Source organism: Muntiacus reevesi, chromosome 20, assembly GCF_963930625.1.
Source record: "Muntiacus reevesi chromosome 20, mMunRee1.1, whole genome shotgun sequence".
Classification (NCBI taxonomy): domain Eukaryota; kingdom Metazoa; phylum Chordata; class Mammalia; order Artiodactyla; family Cervidae; genus Muntiacus; species Muntiacus reevesi.
In genome coordinates, this window is record NC_089268.1 from 18,314,126 (window position 1) to 18,333,398 (window position 19,273).

The window sequence follows — 19,273 nt, forward strand, 5'->3', positions numbered from 1 at the left end:
TTCCCTTCAGCTGCTCGGGAAGTCAAAGCCAATAAAACCCAGGTTTCTGTGTTTATCGAAAGCTAGCCTGATCTGGCGTACACCGCCTTAATCAAGCGAGCAAAGCTTAATTACTACTAATTGGACAAACTGGCTTCATCTGTCTCCTGAAGTGATGGAAGCACACTACAGGTTTGGAAACACTAATCTCTGTAGCGTTCCTGCCAAGAACGTTCGCTCTGAATCTAAACTGGAGGAAATGAATAGACACAGTAGGAAACATTCTAAAACATGACTGACCTGGACGCTTTATAGATGTTGAGGTCATAAAACACAAAGCCAGAAAGAAAAAGGTAAGACTGAAGGTCTATGTCAGACTAAAGGGGATGTGAAAAATGCAAAGTGTGCATTCTGGATTGGAGGAAGATAAGAGAGAAATCAGTTACATAGGACATTTTACCTTTGGGAAATTTTGAATATGTGCTATATATTAGATGACAATGTTATATCAGTGTTTAATTAAGTGTAGTAATTGTGCTTTCCTTATGTGGGGAATAGGAGATACATGCTGGGGTACTTATGGGTGAATGTCATGATAAGAGAGGAAAGGTTTATGTGGCAAAACTGCTAAGAATTGGTGAATCTAAACAGTTTGAAATTTGTCAAAAAGTTGGAAAGGGTGAGCTATAGAAACCAGTCTGGAGGAAACTGACCACACTAGTGTCATATAATAAAGAATTTGGCCTTTGTCCCTAGTTCCTCACAAGGAGACTAAATCCTGGAAATTTCCCAAGTATTACAAGTGATATTCATGGTAGTCCCTGATTGTTTACGCCAAGAAAGTGACTCGTTTAGGAGTTTCAGGACTGGGAATGACCAGTCATATGATTAGAGAGTTGGGGCTTTGAGCCATGGGGGGTCCAGGAAGTGGGACTGAGTTCAGCCTCCAGCCAATGATTTAATCAGCAGTGCCTGTGGAATGAACCCTCTATAATAAACCCTGGACACGAAGCTCAGTGGAGCTTCCTGATTGGTGACCTCATCAGTGTGTCGGGAGGGTGGCATGCCCTGGCTCCAGGAGGTGACACAGAAGCCCTGAATGCAGACCATCCTCGGACGTTGCCGTAGGTGCCTTCATCTGACTGGTCCTTCTGATTCCCTGTGGCTCAGAAGGTAAAAAATCCACCAAAATGCAGGAGACCTGGGTTTGATCTCTGGTCTGGGAAGATCCTCTGGAGGCAGAAATTGCAGCCCACTCCAGTATTCTTGCCTGGAGAATTCCAAGGACAGAGAAGCCTGGCAGGCTACCGGCCGGCTACTGTCCCTGGGGTCGCAAAGAGTTGGACACAAGAGTGACTAATACACACACTTTCACTGGTTGATATCCTCTCTAACAAAAGGTGGCTCAGCTGGTAAAGAACCCACTTGCGAATGCAGGAGATACAAGAGATGTGGGTTTGATCCCTGGGTCTGGAAGATCCCCTGGAGAAGGAAATGGTAACCCACTCCAGTATTCTTGCCTGGAGAATCCCATGGAACAGAGGAGCCTGGCGGGCTACAGTCCACGGCATAGCAAAGAGTCGGACACAACTGAGAGGGTGTGTGTGCACATGAACACACTCACACTCACACATACTAACAAAACCATAATTTTAAAAGTAGAACTTTCTTGAATTCTGTGAGTTGTCTAGCGAATTATTGGACTCGAGGGGTTGCGGCATCTCACAAATTTGTACCCAGTGAGTCAAAAGGGCCTGTGGCCCAGGACTCTGAATTTGCAGTTGGCATCTGAACTAAGCGCAATCTTGTTGGGGACTGCGCTCTTGAACCTGTGGGATCTGTGCTAACTACAGGCACTGAGCCCTAGACTACACAGTACTCCAGTTGGGGTTTTTAACCGAACACTGGATGAAGGGAGAACTCACCTTCTCTCTGTGGCCTGTGTCAGTTTCAGTCATCAGGGTGACCTTCTGATGGCCTTGGGGAACACTTGCAGGGGAAAGGAGATCTGGGAGTTACCAGTGCCTGATGAGGAAAGTGAGTGAGCAATGTGGACTCCTTGATAGGACCTTGAAGGAGTCCCTCACCTTCTACAGATAGAGTTCATTGTTGTTATTTAATTACTAAGTCATGTCCAACTCTTTGTGACCCCATGGACTGTAGCCTGCCAGCCTCCTCTGTCCATGGAATTCTCTAGCCAAGAATACTGGAGTGGGTTGTCATTTCCTTCTCCAGGTGATCTTCCTGACCCAGGGATTGAACCTGTATCTCCAAGAGAGGGCTTATATGGCTTATTAAATACTCAGCCCTCTAGGGAATTCCCTGGCCATTCAGTGGTTGTAACTCTGAGCTTTAACTGACAATTGGGAACCTAAGATCCAGCAAGCCATAGCCAAAAAAAAATTCACCCCTCTAGGTCTCTTATGCTAAGATGAGGGCATTGATGGGAAAGGGTGGGACCTTGAGATGGGGACATTTGGGCAGACATGGACAAGACTAAGAACTTGAGTTCCCAGATTCTCTTGAAGTGTCTTGTCTGTAGAGACAACCTCCTCTTGTCGTGATCCTGTCTCCTAGGATGCCAGTCTCAGAACCCCTCCCCCTCCATCCCTTCTGACCCCGGGCCCTTCATGAGTTAAATCTCAGCACAGCCTGGGTGGAGGAGCACAAGGCCCACGCTAAGAGAAAGAAGCCCAGACAGAGTCACAGGCCCTGCCAAACTGCCTTGGCAGGAGCCATGGGAGCATGTGTGGGAGAAGTTCTAAGGGAAACAGACCCAGGAGGGTGGAATATAAGATACAGTTTGGCCAAACTCATGGCCATGGATGCTCATACAGGATTTGGGATTTTATGTGTTGGCTCAAGCACCTGGGAGAGGAATTAATAGTCTCCTAAGATGCTTAATTAAAGCCTGGACTTAATGGTAGCCTAGAGTTAATAAACTTGAAATGCCAGAATTTCCCTGGCATACTATAGAGGAAGGAATCCAAAATCTCAGAGAGATGGGAATGCTGGATTGAATTTATTATGTGCAATCTGCTTAACTACTCCTAGCCATGTATTTTAAGGCAGTCTGGAAAATACTCCCTTTTACCAAAGGATTAAGAAATGCATTGGTGGACTTCCCTCGTAGTCTAGTGGTTAAGAATCTCCTGTCAGTGTAGGGGACATGGGTTTGATTCATGGTCTGGGAAGATTCTACATGCTGCAAGGCAGCCTGTGCGGCAAAACTGCTGAGCTGGTGCTCTGGAGTCGTTGAGTTGTGAGCTCACTCTAGAGCCCGTGTGCCACAACTACTGAATCCCTCATGCCCTAGAGCCTGTGGTTTGCAACAATGAGAAGCCCTCACACCACAACTAGGGAGTAGCCGCTGCTCGCCACAACTAGAGAAAGCCCATGCTCAGCAATGAAGACCCAGCATAGCCAAAAATGAGTAAATGAATAAAATCTAAAAATAAAAAAAAGACTTGGTGAGGGCCACCAGCTCCTAGACTAGCTCTGATAGCCATCCTCTGTAGGCTGGAGATGCTAATGAGGGATACCAGATAGTGAAACTTAATTCCCTGATCTTTGATGAGAATAATGATATCCTAGTGGGGTAAACAGCAGGTTTAACAACCAAAGAATGACCCAGAATAAAGCATGGGAAAGAATGGTCAGCAAGTGGGCAAAAATGACAGGCTATGGACCACGGTCAGCCTTTTCCCCAGGCACTCCAGGGCTTGTTCAGTGGACCCATGGTAGTAGGCATGGCAGCTAAGCTTTGGCTTAATAACATGGTCTTCCCTGAGGACTTCCCATGGTCCCTGAGGCTAGTCTGGCTGTGGCCAGTGCTGAGTGACCATTCTACCTACAGCCTGATAGAGCACCTTTCTCATCTTGACTTGATTGGGCCCCCCTAGAATGGATGGGCTGTGCTTTATCTTCAAGAGGACACATGTTCCAGATATGAATTCACTGCTGCCTCCAGTGCTTCTGTCATCACTGCTATTTATGGACTTACAGAATACCTTATCCATCACCATAGCATGCCACATAACATCGCCTCCAACATGGGCACATGTATTATTGCCAAGAAAGCATACAGATGAGCTCACACCCAAGGCATTCACCAGTCTTACCAGGTGCCCCATGACCCAGGAGCAGCTGGCTGGATAGAATGGAGGACGGGCCAGCTCTAGGCTCAGTTAGAGCAGAGAAACTACAGCCTACAAGGTGGACGTTCTGTCCTGTAGGATACAGTGTATTCTTTAAGCCTAAACCAGAATTGTGTGTGTGTGTATGTGTGTGTGTGTATACATATATACACACAATACACTGGGACTTCCCTTGTGGCTCAGTGAGTAAAGAATCTGCCTGCAATGCAGGAGATGCAGCAGACGTGAGTTCGATTCCTGGGTTGGGAAGATCCCATGGAGAAAGGAATGATAACCCATTCCAGTATTCTTGCCTGGAGAATCCCATGGACAGTGGAATCTGCGGGCTACAGTCCATAGGGTCGCAAAGAGTTGGACACAACCAAAGCGACTGAGCACACACACATATATATAACCAAGAGGTGGGGCTAGCTGCTGGCTTTTCCCTATTATAGCTAAAGTTTAGGATCTACTGGAAGAACTTTTGCTACCCATCCCCATAACCTTGACCTCAGGGAGCTTGACAATCCTAGCATTCAAGGGAGAAACACTTGCACTGTGGAATGATTCTAGTACTGATGATTTAGAAAAGCTGAGATGACCCCTGGCCATTTTGGTTTCTCATGCTACTGAACCAGCAGGCAGAGAAAGAGGTTAGTGTAATATCTGGGTTGACTAATCTCAATTACCAGAGAAAATTTTGCTTGCTACCACACTATAGAAGTAGGCACTAGATCTCGAACCCTGGGGATTCACTAAGTGCCTCTTAATTCACTGCTCCATGCCACAACTAAGACCCAGTGCAGTCAAATAAATAAATGTTTTTTTTAAAAAGAGTCAGTTCTCTAAAAAAGAATTCTCTGCTCAGTTGTCCTGGTTAACAGAAAACTTCAGCAACCCACTATGTCAAGACTCTCAAGGACTCAGACCCCATAGGAATAAAGGTTTGAGTCACCACCAGGTAAAGAACCCAAGGTGTTGGCAAAGGATAAAAAGAATACATCATTGGAGGGAAAAGGAGGCAGCTGTGAATATGAACTTAGTCCTCATAACCCCCATTGTCCCCTGCTACCTTATGTGAAAAACACTGATCGGAGCTAATATTTTAGGTTTCAGTTGACATATGACATCACTTCCCAATGATACAATAGTTGATGGGTCCTTGAGTGTTCTCTTTGCTGGGGACATGGATTTTTCATCTGCATAAACATTAAGAGAAGCTTCTCTGTGACCTTCCAGATTCTCCCTCCCCCTTCCCATCCCACCAGCCCTGTGCCCTGGAAAGTCGCAGAGGACTCCCACACCCCCTACTTGGATTCAGTCAGTGGGGGACCAGCCAGAGGTCTAAGGATGGGAGGATGGCAAAGTCAGGTCCTTTATTCTCCTGCTTCCCTCCCTGCCAGATCAGCAGCACCTCCATTATTGGGAGGTCACAGCTGTTGTCAAGGACCCTCTCCACACAGCTGTCTCTGGCTCTGGGTTCCTGTAACTGCTCCCCTCTCCTCTTCTGGCCTCAGGGGCTACCCCACTATTACTAGCCATGGGGTGCTGCAGCAGCCTCAGCAATTTCTTTATACCCTGCCCACACCTTTACAAATAATCCCTTTATTAAACTCTCTTTGAATTACCCATCAATGTTTCTGCTAGGACCCTGGCACATAAAAGGTGTATTTTAATTAGGATTAGTTTGGCAATGAGCAACAGAACCCCTAAAATAACAATAGTGTACACAGAATAAAATTTACATCTTTCTTATGTAAATTAAACTTGGTATTAAGCAACTCAAGCTGGTGTGGTGTCTCCATGAACATCAGACCATACTACATATTCTTTTTTTTAATCCTTTAACATCATAATAAAAGTTTTCCATGGCATCTGTCATTGTTCAGCCATCCAGTCATGTCTGACTCTTGGCGACCCCATGGGCTGCAGCATGCCAGTTTGCTCTGTCCCTTACCATCTCCCGAAGTTTGCTCAAATTCATATCCATGGCATTACAAACTTTGTAGAAAGAATCAAGACTTGGATCAAGCATCATCTTCTAAAGAATGTTCCTGATTTTCACTCCAACTCTAGAATAATCTCCCTCTTCTAGTACCCATTCTCTACCCCTAAACATACACACACACACAGACATGCTTCAGTCACGGCCTCTGTCATACTCCAAGTCCCTGATCTGCTTATGAGTCAGTCTCCTTCCATGACCACAAGGAGTTTCTCCTTTTGTCTTATTATGTCCAACCCCAATCTTTGGCATAAAACATACCTATAAATGGGTCTGAATGAAAGGACATGTTAAGGCCTGCATAATATTTCATCATGTAGACTCATCCTAGTTTATTCAATTATTACCTTAACATTGAACATTTAGGTGACTTTAATTTTTCATTCTAAATATTATTGTAGAGGGGATATCCTTGGTGGTCCAGTGGTTAAGACTCCACCCTTCTACTGTGGGGTGTATGGGTTTGATCCCTGGTGGGGGAACTAAAATCCTGAATGTTGCCGGGTGTGGTCAAAAAATAAGTAAATAAATAAAAATTATTGTAGGATTTTAAGTTGATCAATGGAACAGGTATCCCTGTTAGTATTTTTTTTAAGGCTGCACTGGTTCTTAGTTTGCGGGATGTGGGATCTAGTTTCCTGACCAAGAATGGGACTGGGGCCCCCTGCATCAGGAGATCAGAGTCCTAGCCACTGGACCATCATGGAAGTCTCCCATCCGTATTACTGAAAGAAACTTCTACTCACTTTTTCAGTAGACACACACATGCTGACTCCCTGTTTGCCCCTCTGGTTACAGTTGAATCAGATAGGTCAGATTTACACTCAGTAATTACTTGGTAGCATCAGCAATCTTCTCTAGTAAACACTGCTACTTTTCCTAAATTTTCTTTTTCACATTCTATGTGGCTCGTCCCAGTTTAACAACAGTCTTTGGCTTTCTACCTGTGCCTCTGAAAACAGAGGGGAGAAGGCTAATCTGCTGTGTACCCAGCAGTCAGGTGGGCCCTCGTATTAAATTGAATTCTCCCCGCAACCTTGTGAAAAAAGCTTTGGAGAAAGACCTATGAACACATACCTGGAATGAATGCCCAACTTTACATGCCTGCCAGAGACTCCTCTGCGACGTAACTGCGTTTTTCAGAGCCTCAGTTTCCTCGACTGCAAAATTGGGATGATAACCTGTGATGAGAGGTTGAACTGAGGATTAAATGAGATGTCTGTGAACACCATCTGGCTCTAAGTTGAGGATCTACAAATGGCAGGTTCTGTCCCAAGTGAGGAGCTCAGAGCAGGGATTCAGTTCTGGAATCTAAAACCAGCATTCTCATCATCCTAGGGGGAGGACATCTTTAGGACCTGCCAGGCTGTGGGGTCAGGGTTGGGGGAGATTCCTGGGGCTGCTGGAAGGAAGGAACCAATGTAAGAGCGGATAAAGAAATCGTCCAGGCCAACTTGTGTCAGGGGGCTGGGAATGGGCTAGTAGAAGGGTAGCTTCTCGAAAGGCCAACTCGAGGTGGCCCAAGCTGACAGCAGATGAGGCAGGCTGCTGATGGCACTGATGGGGGTGGGGATCTTCAGCCTTCTTATTCTGGGAAGATCTTGAAACTCAAAAACAAACAAAGCAAGCCAAAGGGCTCTTCCCCATCTGTATTGTGGTAACTGAGCCCAAGCTAGCACCTCCACCGGCTGGAAGGCAGGAGAGTCGTTAAGGACACCTGCCTCTCTCCCTCCCCCTCCCGGCGGGAACCCACTGAGACTGCAAGGCTGCCAGCACCTGGGCCCGGGTGGCGCCTGGGAACACGTGGCGCCCGAGGCCACCAGGCCGCCCCTCGGGAAAGGGGTGGGAACTCAACCTGGGTTTCAGGGGGTCCCTCAGGACACCGGAGAGTGCCATGGACAAGATTATTAAAATAACCATTCAGGTGGAAACGGAGTGAAGATGGTAACAGGATAAAGAAATCAGGGAGCCAGGAAGAAATAAACCCGCCACTGTAAAAGATATTAACATGTAATAAAGAACATTTTGCAAATAGGACAGGAAGGATTATCTATGAATAATCCTGGGATAATTGATTTGTTCTTTGGGGGGAAAAAATGAAATTTAGAGGCACATCTTCTACAACATACCGAAATTAATTCAGTTCCCGATGGCGTTAAATTGGAGGTGGGGGATTAAACAACACTTGCACAGAAAGACAACTGGGAATGTATCCATCCTTTAGAGGGGAGAGGATTTTCTAGGCTTTAAAGGTATGAGATAAATCCCAATTGGGAAGATGGATATGTTGGTTCATACAAAACAAAGAAGTGCAGGTTTTTTTAAAAAAGTGAAATTAAAAGTAGCCAGTGAATTGAGAAAAGGCTCCAGTCAAGGGCATTATAGAGCTTCCCAGGTGGCTAAGTGCTAAAGAGTCCGCCTGCAATGAGGAGACTCAGATTTCATCCCTGGGTCAGGAAGATGCCCTGGAGAAGGAAATGGCAACCTCCTCCAGTATTCTTGTCTGGGAAATCCCATGGACAAAGGAGCCTGGCAGGTTACAGTCCATGGGGTCACAAAGAGTCAGACACAACTTATAGACTGAAACAGCAAAGACGAAAGTGCATCACACAAAGAGTTGATAATTTTAATATGATAAAGCCCTTACAAAATTAATTAGACACTAGGACTAAAAGAGGACTGTAGACAGTACAGTAAAGGAAACAACTAAAATGGGAAAATAATGTCATCAGAGAAATGAGATACCATTGACTGATTAAAGTAGGATTTTTTTAAGTTTTTACTTTATTTTTTAACGAAATGCCAAAGATTGAAGGCAGGAGGAGAAGGGGACGACAGGATGGCATCACTGACTCAATGGACATGAATTTGAGCAAGCTCCGGGAGATGGTGAAGGGCGCAGAAGCCTGGAGTGCTATCGTCCATGGGGTTGCAAAGAGTCGGACACAACTGAGCAACTGAACAACAAGAAAGCTCTGGTAGGGATGATGTGGGCCTTTCACACATTGTGGTGGTTTTATACTAACATAAATCATAAGGGGCTTCCCAGGTGGTGCAGCAGTAAAGCATTTGCCTGCCAATGCAGGAGACACAAGAGACATGAGTTTGATCCCTTGGTTGGGAAGATCCCCTGGAGAAGGAAATGGCAACCTGCTCCATTATTCTTGCCTGGAAAATTCCATAAACAGAGGAGTCTGGAGGGCTACAGTTCATGGGATGGAGAAGAGTCGGGCATGACTGAGTGACTGACCACAAGCACAAAATTAGTATAACAGGTGTATCAGGGAGACTTAAAACACAGAGGCCTCAGATGCTCAACATCACTAATCATTAGGGAAATACAAATTGAAACCACCGTAAGATAACACTTCACACCCATTACAATGGCCACTGTCAAAATTAAAGTTAGAATTAAATTACTGTATGATCCAGCAATTCCACTTCTGGAATACACACAAAAGAACTAAAAGTAAGATCTCGAAGGGAGATTTGTATACCCATGTTCACAATAGTTACAACAGAGAAGCAACCATTGAGGGATATCCACTGAGAGATGTACAATAATGTGAATGTATTTAATATCACTGATCTTAAAATGGTAAATTTTATGTTATGTGTAATTTACTGTGTGGTAAAGAATCCACCTTCAATGCAGGAGACCTGGGATCGATCCCTGGGTTGGGAAGATCCCTAGAGAATGAAATGGGAACTCATTTCAGTATTCTTGCCTGGGAAATCCCATGGACAGAGGGGCCTGGTGGACTACAGCCCATGGGATCGCAAGAGTCGGAAACTACTTAACAACTAAACCACCACCCCCACCACTTTACTACAATTTTTAAAAATTTTAAGTTAAACAAAACCACTCAAAATTATTGAGGGCTTTGACATAATTTTAAGAAAGTAAGTATGAATTTGGAAAATACTTTATGAATAAAGATAACTGTTGCCCCAAACTGGAAAACCCAAATATCTACAAGTAAAGGAATGGCTAAATAAGCTCTAATATGTCTGTAGTTTTATGTTTTAATAATGTTTATTATCCTGATTTTTAATGTAATACAGGTTTATAATAGAAAATTGAAGAAATAAACAATTATAAACATGAAAAGAAAAACTACCCAATATCCTCACATGCAGAGATAGCCATTGTTAACATTTCATCTGCTTCCTTCTAGGAATAATCGTATATTTCTTATGCAAAATTGGGTGTATATTTTCCATTTAAATTTGAATCCTGTTTGTTTCAGTTTTCTGTGTATGTAATTTCGTATACACATATATAAAGAAAGAGAACATTTATTGACTTCTTACTATATAGAGAGAATAATGCTAGACCCACTTCATGGGTAATCTGTTTAAGTTGAGGTATTATCATTCCCATTGTACAGATGAGGAAATTGAGATTTAGGGAAGTAAGTAATTTGGTGAAAATCACACAATATATAGTCAGGATTGAAAGTCAGCTGTTCTGACTTCACAGCCCACACACTGAACCAAACTCTAGTCTATATCCCGTGTCATTAAATATTCTTTTATATTTATTTATTTAAAATATTCTTTTAAAAACATGATTTTAAAAGGTACTGCATACGGGAATTCCCTGGTGGTCCAGTGGTTAGGACTCATCACTTTCTCATCACTCATCACTGCCATGACCTGGGTTCAATCCCCAATCAGGAACTAAGATTCCCCCAAGCAGCCAGGCATGGCCAAAAAAATGCTGCTGCATAATATTTACTAACATAAGTACACCAAGCATTAGTTCATTTAACTCTTCTCCAAGCATTGACATTAGGTAGTTATTTCTCTTGGTTTGACTTTGTTGTAGTTGTGTGTGTTTGTTTTCTTTTTTTTAACTGCACATTGCGGCTTTCAGGATCTTAATTCCCCCACCAGGGATTGAACCTTGGCCCTTGGCAGTATGAAGTCCTAACCACAGGACCACCAGAAAATTCCCTCTCTTGGTTTCTAATATAATACTTGAAAGAACATTTTTGTGCACAAATCTTTATCTTACAATGATTGAATCTCTTCTTCCATCAGGATATATACCTGGATGTAAAGTTTCAGGGTCAAAATGATAGCTACAGCTAAAATTTAAAGGAGTCACTGAAAATGGCATTTTAAAAAGGAGACTTGAGGACTTCCCTAGTGGTATGGTGGATAAGAATCTGCCTGCCAATGCAGGAGACATGGGTTTCACCTCTGGTCAGGGATGACTCCACATGCTACAGAGCAACTAAGCCTGTGCATCACAATTACTGAGCCCATGAGCCAAGATTACTGAGCCTATACGCTGCAACTACTGAAGACTACTCGCTCTACAGCCTGTGCTTCACAACAATAAGACACTGCAATGAGAAGCCCAAGCACCAACCAAGAGTAGCCCCTGCTTGCCACAACTACCCACACACAGCAACGTAGACCCAGCACAGCCAAAAATAAATAATTTTTTTTAAAGGCAGGGGAGGTGGCTTGATGCGATGGATCAGGGAGTATATGGGAAATCACTTTTGCTATTAACCTGAAACTGATCTAGAAAACAAATTCTATTTAAAAGGGTTATATTTAACTAGATGGAAATGAGCTTATTGGGCTTTTTGGCTATAGTAAGGCTAGCCATCAGAAAACAGTTCAAGCCCTGGCTCTGCCACTGGCCAGCTGGGTGGCCTTGGGCGGGTCACTCAATCTCTCTGAGCCTCAGTTGCCTCGCCTGTGAAATGAAACTCACAGTAGTTGGGTGATGGAATGAAGTGCTGGATGTTAAGCCCCTGATATACCGTTAAGTGCTCTAGATCCTGTAGGTGATGGGGCAGTGACTGGGAAAAGGCCTTGCACACTGTGGAGTGTTCTTCAGATGGGAGGGGGTGTGGTGCTCTGAGTTCCTTGGACTGGTGAGAGAAGGCTGGGTTTGGGGGCCAGGGTGGGGGTGGGAGGCTCCTCACCCGGGGAAACGGCTCCGTGGTGGAGCAGCTGAGATGCAGCTGCGCCTGTGGCCTGCGAGGCCGTCTTGTGGCTGCCTCCTCCCCCAGCCCACACGCAGGTCTGCAGCTGGGTCCTGCCTCCTCTCAGGTGAGCCATGGCCGAGTCTTGGTTGCTGCTTTTCCTGGCCCTGGGGTGTCCAGCCCTGCCCACAGGTGAGCACCCCCTGCACCCTTCTCTGTTCCCCCCTAGTGGGCCCAAGCCCACATCCTCACTCTGGGTGTCCCTGGTATGGGAGGGATGCAGGGAGGCAGGACAGAGGTATTTGGGGGTCCCCTGAGGAGGGTCTTGCCAGAAGCCTATTATCCCCTTCCCCATTGTACCCTACCTCCCAGCTACCTTGCTCCGGGGCCCCCAAGTCCTGCTACCCCGGAGTCCACCATGTTGGGAGGGAGGGTGCTAACCTCTTGGAGCGAGTGGGACAGGTGTGCATGATGGGTGGGGTGGGGTGGCCTGGCTGTGCTGCGCTATATGGGGCCATAGGACACAGCAACACGCTGAGTTCCCCGCTCCTTCCTGTCCAGTCCCCTGCCCTCAGGGCTCAGGGTATCTCACATTCGCTCCCACCTCCCCCTACCTTAGAAGTTTCAAGGCCTCAGTGACTTTCCAGGTGTATTGACCCCTGATCCCGCCCCTACAAAGATCAGGACTGGAGACGAAGGACTAAACTTTTGAGAATTCCAGGTTCACCTAGTAGCATGCGAATGTTCATATGTTTGTGGTGGGGAAAGGTCCTTGACTTTTGAATCAGGACATCTCCTTATTCTAAAGCTGGCCCCCAGTATGTCACCAGCACTCTTTGCTAGGGAGATAAATCATACCCACATGGAGCAGGGAGAGCCCGTGGTGGGAGACCTGAGCTCTGAGAAGGAAGCAGCCAGGGTGAGAAGGAGCAATTCTGGGAGGCTTTGTGGAGGAGGCAGATGCTAAATTCAACTTGAGAAGTGTTTCTCCATGTACAGCTGGAAAGGCTCAGGAGGCTGAGGCTCCTGCAACTCATTCTCAGCCTTTTCTCCTCCCTTTGTTCATGATGCCTTATTAATATCGTATTGATGATACTAATCCTTATCTGCCAGGTGTTTTATGTTCATGATCTTTATTATCCACCACAGTTTCCCTGGGTTGGTGTTATTAACCCCATTGTATCGATGGGACAATTAAGACTCAGTAAATTAAGTGGATGAGTGAAAAGTCAAACCAACCCTGAGGCCATGTCCCAGTCTTGGTCCTCTGCGACATGTAGGAAAATCTTGGTCATCTTTCCAAGTGGGGTGGTCTGTGAGACTGGGAGTCACAGAGGTCTGAATCCAAACCCTGAGTGGACTACTTACCATCTGCCTGTTTCTAGGTCAGTTATTTGACCTTCAAGCAGTCTTTTGTGGACTTCCCTGGCGGTCCAATGGTTGAAAATGCACACCTCCACTGTAGGGGTGCACAGGTTCCATCCCTGGTCAGAGCACTAAGATCCCACATGCTGCATGGTACAGCCAAAAAAAAAAAAAAAAAAAAGGAAAACTTTTGTGAGCACCCCCTACCTCTAGGCCCCCACAAGTTTCTCTAGTGCCTTCCCTGAACCCTGAGCCATTTCTTTAGCTTGGCTGCACTTAACTCATGCTGTGAATTTATTTGTAGGTTTTAACTTTTGAACTTCTGTTTATATGAAAAGACAGCCACCCATTCAAAAATAGCATTTTTGTTATATATTAAATGAGTCATCTTTACTGCAACAAATAAGCCTGTGGAAAATCAGGACTATTCTGAAAAATACAGGACAAATGTTTGCAGTACTCACATGACTTATTTTTGCTTTATTTATTTATTTATTTTTTTTGCTTTTTTAAATTATAAAATTATACAGACATACACTTTAAATGGGCAAATTGTATGGTATGTGAATTATATCTAAACAAAGCTGTTAAAAATGCTACAGACTTAACAGAAAGGAAATAAAAACCCAAAAACTGAAAGGAATACAACAAGCACCCCAGCATAGGCCACTCAGATTAGCAAATGGTTAAAATGTTGCCACATTTGAATCAAATATCTTTTAAAAGAAATAAAAAGGTGCAGAGCATTTGAGGTCCCTTTGATCTCATTCCATATCCTACCTCCTTCCTTTCCTCCCCAGAGGGAACCTCTCTCCTGAGGCACAACAAGGTACTATAAGTATTTGTTTTCATCTGTGGTCTTTCTCATGGGATTGAAATCATCGAGAGCAAGGGCAATATTTTAATTGATTGTTGTGTCCCTAGTGCTTGGCACAGAGATTCAGATGTGACAGATGGGTGACGGAAGGATGCATAGATGAATGGAAGGAAGGGAAGATGGATAAATGGATGGATGGATACATAGAGATTGAAAGCAGAAAGAAAAGATGTAGGAAGACGGATGATGGTAGAAAGGATGGAGGGAAGGAAGGTGGTTAGGTAGGTAAATACAAGGAGAGAAGGATGGATGGGTGGGTAGGATAGATTGATGGTTGGTGGAAGGACTGATGGAAGAGAACCCCAGATGGAAGGATATGAGATGAGGACCTGGGAGGGTATGGACAGTTCTAGGCCCCCTACAAGTGTGTGCTCTCTTGCAGGTATGGGCAGCACACCCTTCCCCTCTCTGGCCCCACCAATCACACTGCTGGTGGACGGGAAGCAGCAGATGCTGGTGGTCTGCCTGGTCCTGGACATTGCACCCCCTGGCTTTGACAGTCCCATCTGGTTCTCAGCTGGCAATGGCAGCTCACTGGATGCCTTCACCTATGGCCCTTCCCCGGCAGAGGATGGCACCTGGACTCGCTTGGCTCAGCTCTCCCTGCACTCCGAGGAGCTGGCAGCCTGGGACACCTTGGTCTGCCACACCGGGCCTGGAGCTGGGGACCACAGCCAGAGCACACAGCCCCTACGGCTGTCAGGTGGGGACCGGGCCTGGGCCCCCGGGGCTGCTCCCTGCCCCCTCACACACTCTGGAATCAGGATGTGGTGGGAGGGAGCACAGGCTCCAAACCAAACTTCTAGGTGAGGTGATGCCTGGGCTCAGAGCAGGGTGGGCTCAGAGCCCCTGAGTCCTGGGATTTGCAACTGTGATATCTCATTCAGACCCAAGCTCTGATGTGTGACTTCTGAGAGGTAATAATGGCTCCTCCATCCTGAGGTCAATACCTTTCTGTGTCTGCTGCACTGTGCTTAGTCATTCAGCTCTGTCTGACTCTTTGCGACCCCATGGACTGTAACCCGCCACGCTCCTCTGTCCATGGGATTCTCCAGGCAAGAATACTGGAGTAGGTTGCCATGCCCTCCTCCAGGGGATCTTTCCAGCCCAGGGATCAAACCTAGGTCTCCCACATTGCAGGCAGATTTTTCTTTACCATCTGAGCCACCAGGGAAGCCCCACTCTATGTATACTCAGGGTTAATATCTATATCACCCTGACTATGACACCCTGCCTATAGAACAAAACAATAATTAAATAGTAAATTGCTACCACTTATTTATCATTTGCTCTGTGCCAGGCAATGTTGTAAATACTTTACATTTAGGTCATATTACAAGTAGGTCATGTTATTCTTCTCATTTTATAGGCATAGAGAGGTCAAGTAACATGTCCAAAGGCAGCTGTTATTATTACTGACTAGATGACTTACTAACTTTTTTAGGATTATGTTAGTTTTCTCATCCTCCAAATGAGAACATTTGTTGAATAAAGGTCCTACCTTCCAAAGAAGACTGCTAAGAAAACTTATTCCTTGTCTAAACGTGCCGAGGCATCTCTTGGGGCACAGAGCAGGGAACAGTCAGGAGACAAGGAAATCTGGGCCCCTGACAGGACTTCCCACTGCTGGTTCATCTGTCCATTTATCCAACACGCCCGGAAGAGCTGCCCTGAGCAGGGCTGGGACATAGCACTAGGGTGGAGGGCACAGCCCATCCCAAAGACTCACTCCCTTTTCCTTGGCTGCCAGGAGATGCTTCCTCGGCCAGGACCTGCCTCTGGGAGCCTCTCGGGGGTGAGTACCGGGAACCAGGACCTCAGCCCCCGCTGGGCTCTGGGCTGATGTGCCCCCTTGGGGGAGCGGTGCAGGTTGGTGGGTATCCCCTGAACAGGTTGCCTCCCTGGGTTGGGGCACTGGCTAACCTGGGCCTCTGTCTACTCCTGGGTCAGGAGGAGGTAGATCCTCCAACTCCAAGCATCCTTTCTGGACACCAGGTTGAGAAGCGCCGGTGAGAGCTGGCAAAAGGGTTCTTGGGCAGCCCAGAGGGTTGGCCTCAGTATGAGGGTCTTGGGACACTCCTGGGAGTCCAGGGAGCCTCAGGAGACTGGACACCTGCTGGACATAGAGTGGTGTTCACAGCCAGGCTCTGCTTCCTGCCTGGCCCTTGGTTGTTGGGGGATGAAATAACATGAAGGCTAGGAAGGTGTCTATTATTATTACCAGCAGTCAGAGCTGAGGTTAGACACCAGGAAGGCCGTCCCGTGGTTCCCCTCCTCTGGGGAACGTTCCGTCGCAGGTGGGGCCGCGCCAGCCTCCAGGCCGCTCACCGGCTCCTCCTCTCCCGCAGGGACGCCGGCCCTGGTGCTGCGACTTGGGGCGCTGCGGCTGCTGCTCTTCAAGCTGCTGCTGTTGGACGTGCTGCTGACCTGCAGCCGCTTCCGCGCCCCTCCCGCCGCGCGGGAGGAGCCGGCCGGGGCGTCTGGCCCTGGGGCCCCCGGTCTCCCCGCGGCCTCCGAGGTCCCCCAGGCGGATAGCCGCCTCCTCTTGCAGCCTCCGCCGCCCCAAGGATCGTCCGCAGGCCCCGCCGACCGGATTCGCTGCAGTCATGGGGGGATCACAGGCCGAGGTCTCAGCGTGTCCGCTTCGCCGGCGCTGGAGCCCCGGGACCGCCGCCGCCGCCGGGTTCACACCCGCCGTCTGGGTCGGGATCCCAGGAACCCAGTCTGGGAGAAGGGGCCGCCGGTTCTCAGGGCCTGGCGCTCGGGACCCGCCTTCAGTCTTCCCACCTCAAGCCTTGGAGCATTTCTCTATACGCTGCCTCCTCCTGCTGACCCGAGCTTCCCCGGAGGTTAGGCTCCGTCTCCCCCTCAGACTGAGGTTCTTTCTCAGCTAAAAAATCTTTGTCTCTCCCATTAGATTGGAAGCCCCTTGAGGGTGGTAATCCACCCAGGCACCAGGACATCTGAGGTGCAGATAGTTTTTATTTTTTTTTTATTAGTTGGAGGCTAATTACTTCACAACATTTCAGTGGGTTTTGTCATACATTGACATGAATCAGCCATAGAGTTACACGTATTCCCCATCCCGATCCCCCCTCCCACCTCCCTCTCCACCCGATTCCTCTGGGTCTTCCAGTGCACCAGGCCCGAGCACATGTCTCATGCATCCCACCTGGACTGATCTGTTTCATGAGGTGCAGATAGTTGACAACAATTAAAGGAGAACTTATATAACACAAGCAAACAGAAAGTCTTTTAATTAATGTCTGCTCTGGGAGAAGGGTATTTGGCACATTTAGAGGAGGCAGAAATCTGGGAAGGCTGCCTGAGGGTGACAGCCTGGAAAGTGGGGCTGGGGGTTGGGGAGGATGCGGTCCCACCTCTGTGTCCTTTCCCCATCATCAGGCACTGGGCAGGCCCCCCTCTGTCTCCTCACAGTTGCCCAAACTTTCTGAGAGGTCAGGGGGAGGGGCCAGGGAACCCAGGAAGAGGGTGTGCTGGGCCTGATGGGAAGGCTTGTATAGACTCGAGGGAAACGATCGGGGCCAGGATTCCAGAGTAATAGGATCATATCCAAGGGCAAGAGCACAGACAGTAATTCCAAGGGCATACGTCATTAATCAATTAAGATCATTATTCACTTGACAAATATTCACTGAGCATCAACTCTGAGCCAGGCACTAGAGAGGTTTTTGTTTTGTTTCTTCAACAGGGTTCTTGCACTGATAGAATGAGGCTCCCACAATGGAGTGTAACCTGTGTGTGCCCTGTTTATCCAGTGCTGGCAGGAAACCCAGGGGTTTCTCTCCAGCCATCACCCCAAGAATCTGGATGCTTACATGTGAATCCAGATGACCCCAGGGCAGCACAGGACAATTACCTGGGTCAATGGCCCTACTGTAGCTTTCCTTCTCCCAAAGAGGCAGTGGTGAACTCCATTCTAACACTGCCCCATCCCCCCCACACACAAGGTGTCAATGACACTCCCAGCTTCCCAGAGCCTCTAAGCCCTCTCAGCTGCTGTTCCATGAAAACCCTCACCTCTCCTCCACTGGTCGTCTCTCACTAGCCTGTAAGGAGGTTCTCCCACCTCTGTTTTGGATTCTCTAAGAAAGAGGACACAGCTTCTGGGGGTCAATCTGTCCACCAGCCCCACAGGGTCTGCTCCTTCCCTAACACACAGAGGAAGGGGTCGGCTGGGTGGGGGCAGGGGCAAACGCAGACTTTCTACAGTCACTGTCGCTTCCCAGCTCTCAGGCCACGTGTTGAACCCAGATCTCCCACCAAACTAATTTATGTCTCAGTAAGTGTGCTCTCAGAGGCCCTTTTGTTTATTCTGGAAGCAAACCTCCCTGAGCTTCAGTGCTTCTCCCCGTCTTGCCCGCCTTCCCCCAATCCTGCCCTGCCCCAGACTCTGAATCCCCACTGTGGCTGGCTTAACATCATTTCCAGGAGGGTTTCTGGCCAGACTTTGAGCCTCCCCAAGTCTTCTGAAGCCTAGAGAGCATGGAGGACCTCAGGACAGTGATCTCATCCTCTACATTGTGGAATTCTACACACCACAGCTCCTGCTATCCAAGAGTACCCTGTCAGCCATGGAATTGTTAGGAGCAAGAAGCTAAGATTAGAAAGTGACAAGTCAATAGACTTGAGCATCCATCCTTTAAAGTCTTTATAAAATACCATAAATATCCAACCTCCAGGAAGGAAACAGGAGGCACTGGAAACAGGGATTTGTGGGCAAAAATGGAATTGGCAGGCAACCTCCCAGAGAAGCAGCCTTGCTCTGTATGTGTCCATAGACCATTGGGCTCAGGGACAGAATGAAGCCATCCCCCAAAACCCAAAGAGTCCTCTTCCCGATGACACAGCATAAGGAGGCTTCACCCAGCAACTCCTTGTGCCAAGCGCCCTGATGCCGGGGATGTGGCCGGGAAATCAATCGTTCGTTAGTCAAGTCCCT

At 47.3% G+C, this 19,273-nt stretch overlaps 1 protein-coding gene across 1 annotated transcript; it reads left to right on the forward strand.

Annotated features, from left to right (window-relative positions):
* The first annotated feature begins 12,202 nt into the window (after nt 1–12,202).
* PTCRA (pre T cell antigen receptor alpha) lies at nt 12,203–17,164 on the forward strand. Its single transcript, XM_065913411.1, has 5 exons — nt 12,203–12,260; nt 14,234–14,252; nt 14,664–15,013; nt 16,061–16,105; nt 16,659–17,164. Exons 1-5 carry the CDS (start codon nt 12,203–12,205, stop codon nt 17,162–17,164), a joined length of 978 nt encoding a protein of 325 aa, XP_065769483.1.
* Nucleotides 17,165–19,273: the final 2,109 nt, after the last annotated feature.

Coding starts and splice junctions, on each gene's coding strand:
- PTCRA (XM_065913411.1), top strand. CDS start 12,203: ATGGCCGAGTCTTGGTTGCTGCTTTTCCTGGCCCTGGGGTGTCCAGCC. Junction 15,014..16,060: donor ACAGCCCCTACGGCTGTCAG/GTGGGGACCGGG, acceptor CTTGGCTGCCAG/GAGATGCTTCCTCGGCCAGG. Junction 16,106..16,658: donor CCTCTGGGAGCCTCTCGGGG/GTGAGTACCGGG, acceptor CCTCTCCCGCAG/GGACGCCGGCCCTGGTGCTG.